General features: G+C 40.0%; 1 protein-coding gene across 4 annotated transcripts in view; it reads left to right on the forward strand.

Annotated features, from left to right (window-relative positions):
* Positions 1-698: 698 nt before the first annotated feature.
* The window catches only part of ROCK1 (Rho associated coiled-coil containing protein kinase 1), an 83,066-nt gene continuing 62,913 nt past the window's right edge, over positions 699-20,851 (forward strand). Inside the window, exon 1 of one of the 4 annotated variants that reach the window (XM_021551565.3) lies at positions 699-1,724. In XM_021551565.3, coding sequence (XP_021407240.2) covers positions 1,632-1,724 — 93 coding nt within the window. In that variant the 5' untranslated portion in view covers positions 699-1,631. The remainder of the gene's footprint in view (positions 1,725-20,851) is intronic. The other 3 variants (XM_021551566.3, XM_021551567.3, XR_002467409.2) reach the window with 3 other exon arrangements.

Below are 20,851 nucleotides of genomic sequence, written 5' to 3' on the forward strand. Positions count from 1 at the left end.
GGATCCCGGGCGTCCCACCGCCGCGCCCGCACCGGCGCCGGGCTCCGGCCGAACGCGCTGCCTCCGCCCGCTCCCGCCTCTCCGGCTTTTTCCTTCACCAGGGCAACGAGGCTGGTGCAGGGTCTGGAGCGCATATCCCACGAGGAACGGCTGAGGGGCTGGGGGTCTTTAGCCTGGAGAAAAGGAGGCTCAAGGGTGACCTTATGGCTCTCTACAACCACTTGAACGGAGGGTGTGAGCAGCTGGGGTCGGCATCTTCTCCCAGACAACAAGTAACAGGACCAGTGGACATAGCGTTAAGCTGCGCCAGGGGAGGTTTAGATTGGACATTAGGAAAGTTTCTTCACAGAAAGGGCGATTAGACGCTGGAATAGACTGTGCAGGGAGGTGGTGGAGTCACGGCCCCTGGAGGTATTTAAGGAAAGACTGGATGTGGCACTCAGTGCCCTGGTCTAGTTGACACGGTGGTGTTCGCTCACAGGTTGGCTCGGATGGTCTCCGAGGGCTTTTCCAACCCAACGGATTCGGTGACTGTGATTCCTTCCCAGGCGCGCGCCCCCTGCCGTCCCGTCCCGTCCCGTCCCGTCCCGTCCCCGTCCGCACCGGAGCCGTTCCCCCCGCGCATGCGCCCCGCGCCCCGTCCCGACTGTTCAAACAGGAAGGCGGACATGTTGGTGGATCTCGCAGGTTCCCTTGAAGCCGCTGGACCTCACGCTCTCCCCTCCCCTTAAGCCACCTCCTTCCTTCCTTCCCTCTCACGCCGCAACCTCGGGTCGGTTCTGAGGCGGTCCGGGCTGCCATCACGTCCGTGAGGCGGAGGAGCAGAGAGGGAGGGGCTGAACCGGCGTTGGCAGCGGCGGGAGGCAGCGAGGAGAGAGGAAGAAAGATGCTGCTGCGGCCGTTCCGCCGGTGAGGTTACTCGTCCGCCGCCCGCGGGGGCACTCGCCCGGTGCCTTCCTCTCTTCCTCGCCCGGTGCCCACGGACGGAGCGAACCCACGGCGCTGAGAGGGGTCTTCTAAGTTTTATTTTACCATCCATTTTTGCCTTGTTGGTGTGGCTGCAGGCTTTTGTCTTTTTTTCTTTCTTTTTTTCTTTTTTTTTTTTTTTTGTTTCCCCTCTTCTGTTGTTTCTTCTGGTTCACCGGAAAGAAAGCCGCGCTCCGGAACCTGGCACCGACCCGCCGGCGCTGCAGCGGCGGGGCGAGGAGGAGGGACCGCTACGCTGGAGCCCAGGACGGCTTCCCCGGCTGGGAAAATGGGAATGCTGAGGCGGTGGGGCCCGAGCAGAGGAGGGAGGGAGAGGAAACCTGCTGCTGCGGAGCTGTGAGCATCCCGGGAAGCTGCGTGCGTGCCTGGAGGAGCGGGGGGAGAAGCAGCCTCGTCCCCCGCCTGCTGCGGGCTCCCCTTGGATTCTCTGCCCCCTTTGCAGGGACTTGCCCCAGAGACTTTTGTGATTGAAGGGATCTCGCAGGAGGCGCTTCCTCAGCCTGGTACAGGCTGCAGTTTCTCTTTTGCGCTCCCCTGTTCCTGTTTTTTTTGGTGTTTTTTTTTTTTTTTTAACTTTATAATTATAATTTTTTTTTAACCTTAACTTTGCTCTGGAATAAGGGAAACTTTTTAACTCCGGAAACATGTCGACAGGAGAAAGTTTTGAGTCTCGGTTTGAGAAAATCGACGTGACTTTGAAGGACCCCAAATCCGAAGTGAACGTGGACTGTTTGCTGGTGAGTGCGGAGCGCCGATGGGCCCCCGGTCACGTCTCCCCGAATTCCTTACCCTGTGGGACCGAATCTCGCACTCCTGGCCGAGTCTCCGCCCTGCTCTGCTCCGTGCTGGTGTTTTGTTTACCCAGCGTTGGGCTGAGGGTGGGTGAGTGTGCCCGTGTGCCGGGAGAGCGGCTCCTGCCAAGGAGGCGCCTGCCCAGCCCTGCCTCACGCTTGTCATCTCTCGCTCCGAGCGCTGCTCTGTGCCTCGCCGGCTGTCACAGGGGCGCTGGAGCCTTTCCACAAAGGCGCAATTCGTGAGTGCCGTTCCTCTGTGTGAGCACAGGACGTCAAATAGCTTTGATACCAGTTCGCTCTCCAACAACTTTTTTAATGACCGAGGTCCTCTTATGCTGTGGTTAAGCACTGCAGCGCTGACGGTCGCATACAACACAGTTAATAAGCCCTTACAGGTGGGGGCAGGTGTTTAAATGCATTTTAAAGTGGTGGTTGTGGTAGGCCTGCTCGTTTGTTGTTTCCCTAGTTGATTGTACCTAATAGCTGCATCTCACCAGTGCTGTCAGTGTTATAACTGCATCATAGGAAAGCAAGCCATAACACTTCCTGATGTAAAACCAACCAACGTCATTTGGTAGCCGATTGACAGAATTGGATGATCTTTTAGTACTCATTTAGTTCACTGAGTACCACAGTAAACTGCATGCCAAATATAGCCAATTTGTTGGGGATGCATCTGGGTCCTTAGATATGCCTAGGAATACCCTTAAATAGTACCAAAGTGTAATTTGTGCTTTCGCACTGAAGTAGAGGGCTTATTTTCTTTGGAGCAAGTGATGGAAGTTCTTTAGTGTATTTTTTCCCTGGCTTTCTGTTGTTAGAGAGAGGAACAAATAAATTGAATTTGTTCCTCGTATGAACTCTGACATTTGGGGTTGGAAGGGAAGGGAGGTGTGGGGGTGGAGATAGCTCTTAATAGTCATTCTTCATTTTTTGCTGCATGGTTCTTGGCAGAAAGCTTACTTGAGCATCAGGCGGTGAATAGATTAAAAGAATAATGCAAGAATCTGTACAAGTTGACAATATTATTTTTTACTCTCTTTAACTTATTACAGGTTTGTGAGCTTCTGAAGTGTTGGCAGGTCAAACCTGCATCCCTAGATAAAAGCAGAACATTGTGGATGCTGTTGTCACAAAGGAAAACAGCACTGCATCGTCTAGTTAATTTGCTTCTCTTGATCTGCTTTGCTTATCTGTCATCTTAGAACCACAGCTAATGAAAAGACCTCTGGTTCTTAGAATATAGTGTGTCAATTTTGATACCTCGAGACTTATCAGACGTTTTTACAGCCAGGTTCTATTGATAGGTGGCAAGAATATAAAGTTAGCTAAGAGTCCAGAGTTTACATTAACCATGGCTCAGTTTGCTAGTATGTGCTGAGCTGCTGGCTGTTGTATGGGGACCTTCCTACAGTGGTAGGAAGGAATTGCCAGGTATCAGACATGCAGTTGGTAGTATCTTTAACTGTATTCCTTAATCTTATAATCAGTTTAAGGATTTGCCCCATTTCAGTTATCTTAATTGTGATTAGGAACTTAAGCTGTAGTCAGTTTGGGAATGAACTTGCTGGGATTCTTCCTGTCATGCTTGCTGAAAGTTGTTGAACATGTGTTTACATTACAGATTTTAAGGTCCTTTGAAGTGACAGTTTCTTAGGAAATTTCTTTTAAATTATTACCAATTAAAGAAAATGCTGCTTCTGAGGAAGTAGCTTGATAAGCTAGCTTTGTATGTGTTTGGTCAATAAGTCTTAACTGCTGGCTGGACATATACTTTGCTTCACTTGTTCTTGGGGTCTTTTCTATAGAAGAATATAAGTATCCTAACATTTTCTAAACGTCTTAAATATTTTACACCAGTTCTTAATGTGATGATTCACACTACAAGTATCATTCTTGGCCCAAAGTACTATTTATATATCAAATCCATTCAAATCTGTATGGATATGCTTTTAAGGAAGAAATACTTCGGTGTAGGTGTAATTGATTTGCATTTGAATACCTTCTGAAATGAACTTCCCATTCTCCTCCCTGCAAGTCTCAGTTAAAGAGGGAAATTTGACAGACTTTAGACGTGGTACACTTAATAAGAAAGTTAAATAATATTTTTATGACTACATACAAAAATTCTTTCTAGTAAAACTTTAAAAATCTAAAATATTTTAACCTTTGATTAAGGTTGTGCATTGATGTTCCTTACAACTGCTTTGACTTTTTCTAAGCAAAGGTGGCAGCTAACTGTGTGTATCTGAGTGGAAATACAGGAATAGCAGACACACAGACACTTCAACATCTGATATTCTATATGTATATGTTTAAAATGCTGGGGTTCATTTAGGTTCAGGGAACATTTTTTTTGACTGTATGATGAAAAGTCTCAGCAATGTTCTTGGCTTCTCTTAGGATGTTTTTTTCCTCTAACTTGGCTTCATTTTTCTTCTGCTCTTATATTTCTTCCCCATCAGTTTGTAGCCTTCATAGACTAAGAGACAAGACATGGAATAACCTTTAAATCAGCTTTGTAGCCATTTTGGGCTTTGTAACTGTCATAAGCTATGTTCTGTATGCTAGAAAGATTCTAAATTTATATGTGAAATAGTATGAGAACTCTAAGAAAAGAAGATGGGGGTGGGGCCTGATGCAAAGGAAGATGTTACCGTTTGAGGAAGGTGTGGGAGAAGAGTGCTGACAACAGAGCCAAGCAGGCGGAAAAAGCACACTGAGGGCCTTGTAACTTCGATTTACATGCTGCAGGAAGGAAATTCATAAAGCTCAAGTGCAGGAAAGAGATGTATTTACTTTTCCTGTTTTTTCTTACGTAACCGTAATAAAAAACAGAGTAAGAAAATGAATTTAGTTGCAACTGTCTGTAACAAGATTTGTTTCTTTGGGGCTTCCATGTGCTTGATGTAGTACTAGGCATAGGAATCATAGATAAGCTGTCTTTTTTTTGATGAGGCATGAGGAGGCTCTAAGCCTGACTTAGGCATAGACAATGTGTCACAACATCATGTAGTGCATTTTCTCAAAATATTTGGTACTAGGAGTCCTACAGTCCCCAATAGATGTAATAGGACTGAAAGCTGTTTTAGAGAGGTGGTCACACTGTGGGGTGTGCAGTGGTCAGATCCTGGTAATTTCCATAGGGGCGTTGAGTAGGCCCAAAGGCCTTGAGCTAAGTGAGCTTAAATACTGAAAAGTAGTGTTCAGTTAGCATGGTTCTACAACAGTTTTTGGAATGAACCCATATTTTAGTAAATTCTAGGCTTTATGGGCTTCCAGTTTTTGTAGAGTGGGGAGTTAAGGAGTATAGCAAGTGTGTTAGATGTGGGATATTTTGACCTGGAATTGCATATGGTTTTGATTCTAAAATAACTAGTAACTTTTTATGAAAATGTATTTTGGTGCTCTCTCTGTTTAGGTAGGAACTCATGAAGAGTGTTTTCATGGTTTACACAGGCACCTGAGTTATTATATTTATTTTCTTTTTATATATAACAATATAATATTAAAATTATTCATGTACTTAGTCAATTACTTCGGTAGTTGATTTTAGAAACTTCACACTTTTGTTGGTCTTAATCATCAAAGATGTCAAATATTTCATTTATTGAGCAGTTTGTCTTCAAAATAACTGACAGCAGTAAACACTGCAAATCAAAGCATATCACAAACTAGTTTTATTTACTCTGAAGAGATTTCCATTTTTGTTGCACCAGAAATGCATAGCTACAGAGCTTGATTCACCTGTTTTTCCTAGGTTGGTTTCATCAGCTAGATTAATTAATGTTCATCTGTCTTGCATAGGAAAAGGCAAGATGATCTCCTCATCTTTGATATTTAGAGTTCTATATATATCTCTGTTACTAGACATATTTCCCTTCTGTTAAATGTGTTAGAAAGCACTCCTGAAGACTTTGTGATTAGAGATTTTGATAATAAATTTTTAAAAAACAATAAATAAAAAGTAAATAACTAAAAGTACCTTTACTTTAGAAGTACCTATCCAAATAGCTGTTGAAATCATGTTGACTGAAATCACACTAACTCTGCTCTTAAAGTCTGAGTGATTAAATGCTAGAAAAATCTGATATTTGAGAAGCTTCCTTGATTGCTAATGAAGCTTCTTGTTTGTGTATATATATATTCAAGAATCAGAACATCACAAACACTTGCAGATTGTCAGCTTCAGGACAAGTTGTCTGAAGATGGTCCAAAGTAAGTGAAAGTGTTGTGATTGACAAAATCTCCTTGGACGTGTTTCTACCATTCTTTAGGTCCAAGTGAAAGGTCTGCAGTTGTATTGGGGCAATCAGCAGCATCACTACAGACTGCGTCTTGAATGGCTTGGGAGCAGCCCTGTGGAGAAGGATTTGGGGGTAGTGTAGATGTAGATTGGACATGAGGAAGAAGTTTTTTACTGGGAGGGTGGTGAGGCACTGGAACAGCTTGCCTAGAAAAGTTGTGGATACACCATCCATGGAAACGTTCAAGGCCGGATTGGATGGGACTTTGAGCAACCTGGTATAGGGGAAGGTGTCCTTGCCCATGGCAGGGGTTTGGTACTAGATGACCCTTAAAGGTCCCTTCTAGCCCAAACCATTCCATGATTTGGTAGTTAGATTCAAAATTAGACGTCTGGCTGACCTAGAAATACAATTCCATGTCTTGAAATTACCATATCTGAACTTCATATGTAAAAATAATGTTAATTATTACAATTAATTATTAATGTAAATGTTAATTAACATTAATAATAATGTTATGTAATGTTAATGTTACCTACTCATCACTACAGATTATGAAATACAAAGATTCATGTTAAGTCAATGATAAAATATATCTTGTTATGTTAGTCAAAGGTAAAATGCAACTCTAAGTTGGCTTTGAAAATAAGTAACTTGATGTAACTTCTTATTTCAAGTTGCATCTCTTAAGAATTTTTAGTATTACGTTAGCCATTAGAAATTTAACAGTAGAGATGTGGAACTGTCAAAATGTTAGCATTTGTTTCATGGTGTATGGTAGGTTTTACAGAAGAATTAATAGTTAACTTAGCCAATTCTTCTGCTAATAAAACTAGAGACTGTGCAGGAATGTAATTATTTATTTTTCCTATAAAAAGTTTTAATGAGGAATGATAATAGAAAGTTGATGTTAAGACACGTTTCAACAAGAGGAATAAAACACCCAACAAAGCTATAAATGCTGTTACAAAGTAAAAATATTTGTAAACAATGTCCTTTCCCCTGGCAACTACAGAGTGGTTTTTTTTGTTGCTTGAGGGAAGGAAGAGGGAAACACCTGGAATTTGTTTGCTGGACAAATTGAAAATCAACCTGTTGGTCTGTAAATCTTTGACTTTGAGGACAGTGATAGCTTGAGGAGCCACTCATTGAGAACTTAAATACTGAGAAGCCCTGTGAGCAGATGATGTTGGTAGCCTCACAGTTGCTGTTAACAGAATTCCCTAGGTCATACTTTAGTACTATATAAAAATAAAAAGCTTTTTAAGGTCTCTTACAAGAGAACACTGAGATGCTTGTCTTGATACAGGATGTTTATGTTGAATTTAAGATGTCCCAAACCGTGTAATTAAAGTCTGTTTTTGGTGGATGTTGCTTGATTTTATTTGTCAAAACTCATTTGTCATCAAGAAACTTCAGTTCCAAATAGAAATACTGAGAAACTGAACTTATTTATCTGAGAAAAAAAAATGGAGAATGGTTAAAAACTTTTCTGTCTTTGCCTTAATTTGTCCAGTTATTCCATCAGCAATAAAGCCAGAAGGATGATGTGACAATACTGGTAAAACTGCAGGCACTAAACAGGCAACTCCCAGTTATAGCTCAGTTAAAGCAAATGCAAATAACACCATCTTTTAAGCTTCCTTAGCAATCTGCTGAAATTAACACGCGAATTAGTGCCAAAGTGCACAGCATGGACAGCAAACAGGTGGAGCAGGGAGCCACGTGCAGCAGGAAAGCTGTGACACTGGAACACTGGCATGGAACAGGCTCCCCAGGGCAGTGATGGTGTCCCCATCCCTGGAAGGGACGTGTACAGGTGGCACATGGGGACACGGTTTAGTGATTGTTCTTGGCAGTGCTGGGGAAATGGTTTGACTCGATGACCTTACAGGTCTTTTCCAGCCTAAATGATTCTGTGAACAGCGATTGAACAAGTGCTGAAACAGGATCTTTGAGAAGAAGAAAAGTGGTTTGGAGCTTCTCTTTTCCATGTTGTTTTGCTGTGCTGAGGTGATTGGATTGCCTGTGCTGAAGTCTCCAGTCAGCAGGGTAGAGATGTCTCTGTAGTGTGCTCAGCTTCAGCAGGGTGTAAGGTGCTGTGGTGCATCTTCAGTTACAGCTGTCTGGAGGCTGTCTAGACGAGCAGGAGCTGCTTGGCTGGGTTGGCTGCCCATGTTGCTACAGGAGAACCAGCACAGGATCAGCACCAGCTTCTGACTGGAGCAGGGGTCAAAGTCTATTCTGATACTCAAAATCTTGTAAAGGATTTGCTTTCATTAGCTGAAAGGTTGCCACTCCCTGTCAATATTTATACAATAAAAGCTGTCATGGGGACAGTATGTAAGATCTCTTTATTAGCAGGTCCTGTTTGAAATCCAACTGCAGATTTCTTGATTTTAGCTTCTCTTATTTTCTTATATGCATTCATTTTTCTATTTTATTCATAGAGCTCAGAAATATGTGAAGGTTTGCTTATTTTTTTGTCAGTTGCATGATCTGAGATGATGCAAAGACCTAATGCTTGGAAATCTCAGTAGGAAACACTGCACACTAAGGCTAAGGCTTTAGTTTGGACTCTAGATTGGAACTACCTAAAAGTGTTTCTAGCTTGAGTGTGTCTGGGCTGTGGAGTTTCTAATTGAACTGGAAACACAAGTGGAACACATCCTTGTTTTTTCTTACAGATCTCTGTGAGTCATAATATTCACTTAGAAAAAATCCTCCAATGCTAATAGTTATGTAAAGATTGACTAATTGTGTCTTTATATTTTTCTCTAACATAGTAGAAAGCAGTGTAGTACTTTGTGCTGAACTATATTTAGATGTATTAAATGCTAAGGTATGAGTATATTGAGGAAAACTTGATGTGAGATACCTACACAGAAAATGCATTAATAGAAGATGGCTGTTTTCATGTGTAGTCAGTGACTTGACTGCTATGAAAATACTGTTTCTCTGGAGGCTGAGCCTAATTTTTAGCAAATTATTAACAGCCAAAAAAACCCCTGACTACACAAAACTAAATATGTCATCTGGAATGTGCTTTTTGAAGAAGAGGAAGCCAGAAGCTTGTCTTGACATCTGGAAATTTCAGCTAGGAAATTTTTTCCTGTTTTGTGGTTGGAGATGTTACATTTTTCAGCAGATGGTTACTAAAACTTGTATTATAGCCATAATGGTTATTTCCAGCGGGAAAGTGTGAAGGAACAATGGTTTGGGCATTCATCTCCAGCTGGCTGCTATTTGATCACTTGTTTCTTTTGTCTAAATCAGTTACTTTGGATGGTGATTTGGAAATCTGACTTCTTAATTTTTATTACCATGTATTGTGGGAAAGTGCTACCTTGTTGAGTACAAATGATGTTTTTTTCACAGAATGATTGAGGCTAGAAAGAACCTCTGGAGGTCCCTCATTCCCCTGCTCTGATAGAGTGGCTTAGACCAGGTTGCCCAGGAAGACTTTTGACAACTGCATTGTCCTTCATTGTCCTAACTACAACTTCTCTGGGCAACCTGTAATTTTCTCTGTTGAAACTTCACACAGCGGAAAATAAAATTTACCAAAACTAAATAGAAAACACTCATTTGGCATTTATTTGCAGAGTTCTAGCCTTCTTGTTCAGTAAACCTTTTTCTAGCCCAAATAATTTTTTGAAAGGTGTCTGCCACAGAAGACCAGAAGAACTTTCTGTGTGGAGGCATTTGTACATTTGGATATTTTAAGCATAAAGATTTGTACCTGGCATCAGTTGCTGTGAATTCATAAGCTCATATTTAATTTGTGAATGTGGTTGAAACAGATGTAAGATTTTCCTATTGGAGCTAAAAAGAGAGTGCCTTGTGGTCATCTCCAGTTTGCACTCCACAAGTGCCACTTCATTTTTTCTTGATTATGTAGCCTTGTGTTTTCTGTATCTGTATACACAGGTCATTTTCCTCTTGACAGGCAGTGAGGGACGCTGGGTAGGACTTCCCTATTGTTCTGGAAGTGTGAAAGACTTTTTGATACTGATGTGACAGAAACCTGTACCTGAGAGACTGGAGAAGAGGAGAGACTGCCTGTGAAGTTTTCAGGCAGAATCTTCAGAGGAGAGACTTCAGCTTCAAACTTTGACTTCAGACATGCTGAAGTGTGAGGTGTCAGTACAAGCACCATCTTCCTAGAGTATGAGATCTGGGAGCTCATTTGGCTACAATGTGCAAGTGGCTCTGTTAAGTAGTTAAGAGGGGAGGAAACCTCTCCAGCAGGGAGCTAACCAAGTAGGATTGGATGGGGAAGATCCTTCAGGGAGGAGTGAGGTGGGGGTAGGACAGGAGGAGTGAGTGTGCACTGGTTGTACTTGGCTTGTGCTTTCTGCAGATGCTAGTTTGTGCGAATAATACCAGGCAGGACATGAAGCTGTGGCTGAAAATAAAGATAAGACTCGTGCCTCACAACTTTGTGTTGATTCTCTGGACTGCTGTCAGTGTTAGAGGTGGAATCATAGAATTCCCTTCTTTGTTATGAAATCTGATTATGCAAATGTATTTTTATACTAATCTCTTCTTAGAAAGTAGCTTTGATTGTAGGCATGCGAAGAATCCTGTCGGTATTGAGCTGAGAGAATTTATTCTCTGCTTTCAAGGAGGGAAGGTAGTTCTGCCACTTCAGTGAGGGTTTGTTTATTGCTCTAATACATCTTCTGTGGGTAGCTGTCCTCCTTCAACTTAATTCATTACCAAGTTCATTGACAATTAAGCAAACAATTGCCAGTATAATGACGATACAATTTTTGGTGGTCTTGGGACTATTCAAACCTGCTGTTACATGCTATATATCCTCTTTTGTGGAAATTCACGGCTGAAGGTAGTGCCAGCCAAGTGGTAGACTCACTAGGATTTGAAGTTTTTGCTCTGCTGGTATTGGCAACAATCACCATGGCTTTTGAAAGAGGGGCGGTTGTTACCAACATTTGTGGAGAAAGATGGTGACATAAATAAGAAAAAATGCCCATGAAGACCTGTAAGTGAAAACTGAACTGTTGATGGGATTGTGTATTTTATTGTGTTGCTTTTTGTTCGAGTAGTGGGTTTGTTGTTTGGTTCTTTTTTTCCCCCCAGTACACTGAATTTATAATTGGACATGTCATTAATGAGCTAGGCTTTCTATGTAGTGAATAAATCAGTAGGTTTCCTGGAAGAGCTTTTGTCTTTTGTATTTTACTAAAATGCCCATGACTATTTTTAGCCTTTCTCATACTATACAGACTGTTTTGTGCCTATGAGTTTTGGAAGTAGCATGACCTTAAAGTGTTTGGAGATAGTTTTGACTTGAAAAATCAGGTCATCAGAGAAATCATTCGGGCTAGTCACAATGTAGTTCTGAGTCAAGCTATGAAGACTCCTCGTAGGAAAACCATATTTAGGAGAATTCTGGGTTGTTTGTCTAAAGAAAAAAGTTGTAACACAGAGAAGGTCTTGTGTCATGTAACTTGCAAACTTCAGAGCTGTTTATTGATTCTGTGTGGCAAACTGGATTGGAGTAAGGAAAGAACTAAAAGTCTATTTTGCACTTGTTCTTGAAGGGTGTAAGGTCAGAGGAATCTTTTAAGTGTTTTTCTTTTGTTTCTTTTCTATCCTCAAATGCCTTCCGACATTGATAAGAAAGCTTTTGTCCATAGCACTATTATCATTGCTAGTTTGGACTTGAGATTTAAGCAGATAGCACTTAGAGGTAAAATTGGGGTGTTAGATGCTGGCACTTTGGGTCTGGGGCTCCAGTGACTGTATAAAACTCCTCTGTGACTTCCTGCCTTCTGTACAGTTGAGTTTTGGTTGGCATCAGGGAATAGTTGGGATGGTTGCATTGTTCTTTTCTTTGGTCATCTCCTCTTTGAGCTTCTGGCAAAGAACGGAGGCAGATTAACTTCACCTTCATATAAAGAATAGTTTCTTTCATAGTTCTTCACAAGTTCATGGGAAAGAAGGATCTGAGAGCCATGAATTCTAGCTGAGAGAAAAAGGGATTTTTTTTTTCTTTTTATATACCCTATTTCATTGCAGTTTGACAAACTCATAGATATGGTCAGGAACAAAAAAAAGGTTGATCAAAATAATGTATTTGCAGATTGGGAAGTTTCTTTCAAAGTTTCTGATGCCTGTAAGTAGAAGCTTAATTTTTCAATCTAAGATTCAGCCAGAATAGGCAGCTGAAGGTTTTCGTTCCAATCTGGCTATTTTGTGAGAGGTTGACTAACTCTACCAATGCAGGACATCTTTTGCTTTCTTTCTTGTATATTTCAACATCAAAAAATTTACCTTACAGTGATGCTGGATTACTCATATTTTGTGGGAGGAAATAACAGTGTTCTGCAAAGATGTATTGTTGAAACAAGCTGAAATCCTAAGCTTTCTTCTGATAATGATAATTCCACTTATAGGCCCTTACATGTAATTTAAGAATAAGTCTTCTCAACTGATGGGTTAGCAAAAGTGGAAAAAAAATAGGGTCATGAGTTTTTGAAGAATTACTTTACAAAGTAATATGATGTTTTTAGAAAATAAGTTGGTTTTTTTTTTTTCAGAGGAGTTGAAATCAACGTAAACTCGTAACAATGGAAAAAGACACAATCTTTAACAAATAGCTTGCAACTTAGAGTCAAAGTCTATGCTTAAGATTAGATAATTCTCTGTAGATCTTGCTTTCCTTGAATTTTGTCATGATAAACGAATGTCTTTCAGGTATAATGAAGTGCAGCTCACAGAAATGAGCTGGTTTATTTGTTAAGCTCCCTTTCTACATCCAGAAGAAGGTGGAAACAGTGTTAGCCATTAAGAGCACCTGATGAAGTTGGGCAAGATAACCATGTCCTCATCTCTGCAAAATACAACAATCACCTAATTTTTAAATCCAGAAGGGCAGTGTCTGTTGTCATGATTTTATGTTCTTCAGTCTTCACATAATTTCTGTTTCACTTTTGCAATAGAAGTAAAACCCATAATCGTGCTCTGACATGTAAAGGAGAAACAACTAAAGGGGCAGCCAACAAAAATTATTTTGTCAGTAATGCCAGTCCTGTAAATTTATAGTCTTAAGTTAATTCTTAAACTTGTACAATGGGTATTTGCCTATCATAACTTACTTAATTCTTGACAGTTATAAAAAATAACTTTACCCTTTTGATGTTGGGGTTGTGAAAAGTCAGTTATTCAATTTAAATACTTCATCTTGTTTGAGTACCAGTCAAATATCTCTTGAAAAGACAGGAAGTGAAATGAAAATTGGTGTGCCATTTTATCCTCTTGCCTTAGTAAATAAAATATCAACAAACAGAGGCATCTGTGCAATATCTTTAATACTGTGATATATCTTTCTTTGCTTTTGAATATTTTAAACTGCAGAACACAACAGATTGCATTTATGGTGTGGCAGAGGTAGGGTACAAGAACAAAAAAACCTGCCCTTTTTGGAGAAGGAAGTCTTGTCTGTCTGAAGGGTAATTACATGAATATGAGGTTTGGAAAACAGGCAGAGGAATTAGTAAGATGATAATTAAAGATGATTTTGGTGTTGAAATTGTTTGTTTGGCCTAATGGGCCTTAAGCTAGTGTTTCCTGATTTCTTCAGTCTTTTTGTGAGGCTGTTTTGTATTTCTGTTTCCTGCATCTAAAATAAGGAAGTGCTTCTCCAACCCCCACAATTTGTGGGTTTGATGGCATGGTAGCAAGTTACATTTTGTCCTTCTTTTAAGAAGTAGGGAAATTTCACTAGTAGTACCATTAGGTATTCAAAAATCAGACATCAAGCTACAAAGATATGTGTCAAACATGAACGGCCAACAAAAACCTCCACAGCAAGAGTTAAAGTCAAAAGGCAGGTGTCAGTCTGTTTAACATTGCATCTTCATTGGTATGTTGCAAACTGCTTTTTTAATAAAATCTGTTGCTTTCAAAATTTTTAAAATTATTTTCCTAGAATCACAGGAATACTGAGTTGAACCCACAAGGATCATCCTGACCTTGAACATTTTACAAACCCCAAGGATCACACCATGTACCTTAGGGCATTGTCGGAATGCTTCTTGAACTCTGTCAGCGTTGGCAGTGTGGCCAGTTTCCTGGGGAGCCTGTTCTAGTGCCTAACCACGCTCTGGGAGAAGAACCTTTTCCTAATATCAGACTTAAAACTTCCTGTGACACAGCTTCATGCCATTCTCTTGGGTCTTGTCACTGATCACCAGAGAGAAATCAGTGTCTGCCCCTGCACTTCCTCCATGAGGATGTTATAGGCTGCAGTGAGGTCTCCTCCTGGCTGAACAAGCCAGGTGATCTCAGCCATTCCTTATGAAGTCCTGAACCACCTCTGTGGCCCTCCTTTGGACACTCTCTAAAAGCTTTGTATCTTTCTAATTTTGTGGCACCCAAAACTGCCCCTAGCACTCAAGTTGAGGCTGCCCCAGCATAGAGCAGAGTAGGACAATCCCCTCTCTTGTTGGGCTGGTGATGCTGTGCCTGATGCTACCCAGAAGATGCTTGACCATTCTGGCTGCCAGGGCACTGCTGACTTAGATTAAACTTGCCTTTGACCAGGACCCCAGGTCCCTTCCCATGGCACTGCTTTCCAGCATCTCTTTCTGGTCTGTATGTACATCCAGGGTTGTCTGTCCCAGGTACAGAATCCAGCGCTTCTCTTTTGTTTATGATTTGTGGTTGCCCAGCCCTCAGATTTGTTGATGTGTCTCTGCAGGGCCACCCTGCTTTTGAGTGAGTCAACAGGTCCTCCCAATTTAGTATCACGGCAAAATTACTTAATGTTCCTTCTAGTCATGCATCCAAGTAATTTTTGAAGATGTTGATGAGCACAAGGTCCTATGGAGGGTTAGAGTCCTGCAGAACCCTGCTGGTGGCAGGTCAGCAGTCTGATGTCACCCCATTCACTACAACTTTTGACCTGACCTGTGAGCCAGTTGCTTGTCCATCCTCTGTTATGTTTATCCAGCTGAATGCTGGATATTTGATCCGGTGGGACACTGTGAGACAGGACTGAAAGCTTTACTGAAATCCCAAAAGATTAGGTCAGCTTGCTTCCCTTGATACCTAGGTGGGTTACCTTGTCATAAGAGGGAATTAAGTTTGTCGAGCAGGACTTTCCCCTCAGGAGCCCATACTGATTGTGGCTGATGACTGCATTGTCCTTCAGCTGTTTTTCAATACCTCCCCAGATAAGCTTTTCTATAATAGTCATTGAAGTGACATTGACAGGCCTGTAGTTTCCAGGGTCATCCGTCTTGCCCTTCTTAAATTGGCACAGTGTTTACCAGCTTCCAGTCAGCTGGAACCTCTCTAGATTCCCAAAATAATTAAAAAATCATTGAGAGTGTTATCCTTTTGTTTTAGAGTTATATTTTTCTTAAGTTCCAGATGTTCCCACAGACGGGCAGGGAAAACTGATGTACATGGACATGGGCTTATGACTGCAAAATACTGTTTTTAAGTAAAGAAAATTAGTTTCTCTGCATGCTAATGCATATTAGTACATGAACCTAGAAATTACTGTGCTTCAATATAATAAGTAAATTTTTACAATACGTTAGCTTTTTTAGCAGCATGTTCATGATGTTCATCACTCTCTTTGCATTGAATGTGGTAGAGAATTAGTGTATTTTTAGGGGGAAAATTGTATACAAAGAGGAGCTTAATGAAATTTTGATGCTTTCAATGGAAAAAATGTCAGTACTGGCTGTTTGAACTGTGTTGTGCATGTATATGAAGCTGTTAAAATGAAAATATATGCATTTTAAGTTGCACTTAAACTGTGGTGTCCAATGCTTAACTGATAATGATCAGTAGTATAACGGGAGACTCTTCCTGTTTGCCATAATTTCCAGTGGTGTAATCACTGGAGGAAAGGGGGGAGATCACTAAAATGTTCCATTGACCTAAGCAGTTTGAGGGTTGTAATAAATAAAGTTTATTAGTTCTCTGAAATAAGTCTCCTTCTTGTTAGCCTTACATACTGAGTAGGTAGTGATTTTGTACCTTAATGAATTAATATACAACTATTGCTTGCTTTTTAAATCTGAAGGTGTGCTTAACAGATTTCCACAAAAGCGTTTCTGTGAAAAGATTCATTAATCACGCAAGATTGTAGTTAAATAAATTAATTGGATAAAAAGAAATTTTTTGTACCTTCACAGACTTTTATATACATGTATATACACTATATGTGATGAAAAATAGGATATCATGACATTCATTTTCCTTTTAAAATCTGCAAATTCAAAAAAATACTCTACAAATTCAGTTGGAAGTACTCTAAGATTCAGAAAAATTGTTAGGAGTTTTTTGTTTTCAATACTGTGCAGTTATAATTTTCTACTCTAGGTTTTGTTAGAAGGAAACTGATGAAAAGTACCGAATGGTGACACCAAAATTGCACAAGGAATGATCTACCTAAAGTTTGCTAATATAGAATTGAATTAATTTTGGTGAGACATCAAATATGTACTATTTAAAAAATAAATCAGAACTTGTGGTGGTTCATGGGTTTTACTTAGGCTTGCAGCCTGCCACAAGTGGAGTGTCCTGGGGTGGATGCTGGTCCTAATGCTCTCCAGTGTCTTCCTGCATGACCTGGGTGGTGGCATTTACTGGTACCCTCAAAAAATTTACTGATGACACTGACCTGAGTAGTGAGGAGACCTTTTAGAAGGAAGAGACATTTTACAGGGAGATCTGGACAGGCTGGAAGAGTGAGCAAACAAGAACAGTATGAAGTTGAACGAAGTCAAGGGCAGTGTCTTACATCTGGGATGACACAACTGAAGAGCCTGGTACAGGCTGGGATCTGTGAGGTTGGAAGCAGCCTTGGTGACCTGGGGACCCTGTTGGACAGCGAGGTGGACATGAGTCAGCAGAGCACGGCTGCAGCAACAAAGGCAAATCGGATCCTAGGCTGCATCTACAGAGGGGTCAATAGCAGTGTTGGAGCTGTGATCATTCCACTCAGTGCTGGTAAGGCCACATCTGTAGGGAGGTGTCCAGTTCTTGTTCCTGTAATTCAAGGAGAGCTCTAAAAGAGGGTCACAGAGGTGATCAGAGGCCTGGAGAACTTGGGTTTGTGAGGGAAAGGTGAAGATGCTTCCCTGGAGAAGGGTTGGGGGACCTCATTGTGGTGTTCCAGTACTACAAGGACAGCTACAAAGACGATAAAAGTTATCTTTTCAGGAGGAGAAAACAAGGGCCAGCATGTACATGTTGCATTGGGAGAGGTTTATGTACAAAAGAAATTTTTTGCTGTGACAGTAGTCAGTCATTGGAGCAGTGTCCTCAGGGATGTGGTGGAGTCCCATTGTTGGTGGTTTTCAAGACTCAGTAGGGTGCTGGACAATCTCATCAAGGCTTCCTTTTGATTGAACAGTTTGACAGGGAACTTTTGAGGTGTCACCAAATCTAGACTGTTCTGTGATCCTCCGTCTCCACAGTTTCACTGGTTGTTTTTCCCTTTGCCTTTTCCTAGCTTTGTTTCAGAGCCTCAGTGAAGCTATTAAATCAGTGCAACATGTTTGCAGCAGTGCTAGTTTAGCAGAAAGTAATGGTATGTGCTATATGTACAAATTGTTTCCTCAGCTGTCAAAGTCCCATATTCTGAGGTGACACTTTATAGGATATGATATCTGTGCTGAGCACCATGATGTTATTTTCTCTTTTAGCAACAGATCTGGTGTCATGAGACTTAAAGAGAAAAACCTTTAAAGGTAGTGGCCTGAAGATATGGAAGAAACTCAACCACAGAATGAATGCATAACAAATCTAGTTTGTAAGTGGACAAAAATATAAACCACTGTTATTTCCTTAAATATTTTTCACTCTAAATAGCAATAGTATCTGAATTTTAAAAAGAAAGCAATGGGAAAAGCAGCTCCATAGAGTTAATTTTTGTCTTTGTGATATACTCTAGAAGTTAGGATGAACTCTATCTGGAAGATAGAATATTCTGAAAGAATATTCTGAGAATTTAAACCAGCAAGTTCAAATGATCCATTTGGATTGGAAAGAGACCTCTGTTAAGCTAAGAGAAACTTGCAAAATAATCCAGAGCTAGTAGGAATTTTGTTTTATGATGGTTTCAGGTGAGAAATTGCTTCAGTTTTGTCTTAGGATGTTTCAGGTGAGATTAGTATATGTCTCCAAATTAAGAATTAGCATAGAATAAAGTTTTCAGTAAATAGGATGTGATTCTTCTTTGTGAATACAGGTAATTTGGATATGAAAGGTTGTTACCGTGTACAGTTAGATATAGCCAAGCAACATTTAACTTTTACTTGATGAAGATAATGTAGTTTATTTGGGCATAAAATCAAGGCTGCAGGAACACTTTCAAAAAATAACTGAAGTAGTTGGTTGAATCTGTATTTCTGTGGGAAATTAGAATTATAAAGAAATTATAAAGAAAAAAATTTGTCTAAACTATGCTCTTAATTTCAAGTGTATTTTATTTCTCAGCTGATTATTTTTCTGTAATAAAACTTAGAAGTGTTAGATTAGTAGATTAGTTTTAGAATTCCACTTGTACAGTGAGCCTGGTATTAGAAGGTTCTGTAGCTCCATTCCTTGGGCCAGTCCATCAGTAGTGAGGCCACAATCTTTCTACAGCAGCCTCTTGTCTCTGTTTTGTAAGCCAGCATCTAATGCAGCTGCTGTGCTTGTGCTGCATTCAGTAGCTGTAGTATTTAGCCACAGGCCTTTTAGAATTTACTTTGCTCTTATGTTTTGTGTTGTGGGGCAGGAGGACAGCTACCACGAGCCATACTGTGATCCACTAATGAAGGTGTATTAGACGAAACAAGAAGGCATTGGAAGAACTCAGTGGAAAGAGCAAATAAAATTCCAGCTATTGCTGTTGTCTTTTCCCAGTGGCAGTTATGTCAGCTCATTGGCATTCCACATGCACTTTTAAAGAAATTAGGTGCTCCAATATCTGTGGTGCCAAACAGGCAAATCTGTGATGTTTCTGCTAGTTCACAATAATTCAGTGTGTTGGTAGTTGACTCTTGATAAAAACAGAAGACCTAAGACACATTGGCCTTTTAAGACACTCAGAGGTATGCTTCTCCCTTTTTACAGAAAATAGCCTATTTATTTTGAGGATTGATAAAGAATGTAAGTTGTATTATCCTGATTTTGGTTTTGTAATTTTTAAGATCATACTGCTTGTAATTAAAAAAAATTAAAAACTTGGTACTGAAAAGTCAGAATATATTGTTGGCATGCTCATGACATTGAGCAGCGTTTGGAAGCAGAGCAAGTCAGGGTGTAGGATATTCAGATGCTTTTCTGCTGTTAAGATTAACTTCTATGTAGAAACAGCATGTGAGAATTTAGAACAATTCTACTCAGCTTTTTTTCTGAATTTTCTTTCTCATGTCTTCTGGACAGCCATGTATTTTTATATTAGTTTTCAGAAGGAATAGCTTCTATTCATAGATTGGTTTTCTGCTGTTTTCTTAATTCTTTACAGCAACATCTACAAAAAGAGGTATTATCTGTAAGAAGTATTATCTCAGTGTTCTTATTTATAAAAGTTGTCTTTTAACTGAATCTATTGAACTGGACTGTGTCATATTATCTCCAGAGAATAAGCAGATTAAGAGGCTTTTCAATGAGGTAAGGTTAAATAAATTGGAAATTTATCATGTTGTAGTTCATTAGGTAAAGGGATAAAATTTTAAGAAGTGACCAGTTTTCATATTTGTCCCTTAATTCCATATTGGAAGGAAAGAAAGAGAGCTCTAAACATGTGAATGTTACATGATCTTACAGTTGATCTACAGTGGTTCAGAAAAGAGGAAATCCAATTATTTTCTCTTTGCTGCAAGTTGCACAATGTGTTACCTTGACTGAGGCAAGTAAGGGGGATTTTGAATGTGCTTTACATGACAGTATTGAATGAAATGCTGCATTGCTTGTCTTCTCTGAAGACTGCCATAAGCATATAGAGCTTTGCTTCATTAACTACTTGTAATTTTGTAAATGCAAATAAGTTTGTGTCTGTGTTGAAGTTTTTGGTACTTCTAATTCCTCTTGCCAAGCAAACAGCTTGTAAAATGTGAATATGAAGGAAAGTAGTAGGTCACTTTAAAAAAAAAAAATTATTTAAAATGCTTGGTTGTTCGGGATGTGTAAATCCTGAACATAGAGGATGTATGCATACACAAACTTCCTGGTGTTAGACCTTTTCTAATGTCAGATGGTTGGGTATTTCCTTTTCTAAGTCAAATTGTTTATCTGTAGTTGATGCCAGTGCATTAACATTGCAGTAACATTGTCAATGCCAGTGCATTTTATTTGAATATCACAAAAGATATAACTGCCTTCATTTCCTTTTGAAGTTTCTGAGGCTAGATATGTTCTTTTATAAAATTACCATGATTGGTAACAAGCATCTGTTTCTGAAATTACTGTTTCCATCCATATTTTATGTAGTTCTTCAGAAATTTGCTCTGTGGTCCAGCAGTCTTCTGGAAAATGCAGGATGTCTGAGAAAAGTGTGGCTCTAAATTCTTGAACTGATACTGCTGCTCTTTAATTACATTCCAGAATATCTCATGTTGATATTTTGTAGTATTTATAAATTGGAAACCTGCTTTCCTCAGTGTTTTACAAACACAGAATTTATATGAATGGGAAGTCGCAGATACTGCATGACCTCATTTGACATGGCTTTGGAATTACTAGGTTTTTAAATATTTTTATACACACATACAATGTATCTCTGGTCTGTTAGGTCACATAGATTTCCAAGAAAGCAGCACTTTTTTAATGATTTGTTTAAAACATTAG

The sequence above is a fragment of the Lonchura striata genome, chromosome 1, assembly GCF_046129695.1.
Source record: "Lonchura striata isolate bLonStr1 chromosome 1, bLonStr1.mat, whole genome shotgun sequence".
NCBI lineage: Eukaryota > Metazoa > Chordata > Aves > Passeriformes > Estrildidae > Lonchura > Lonchura striata.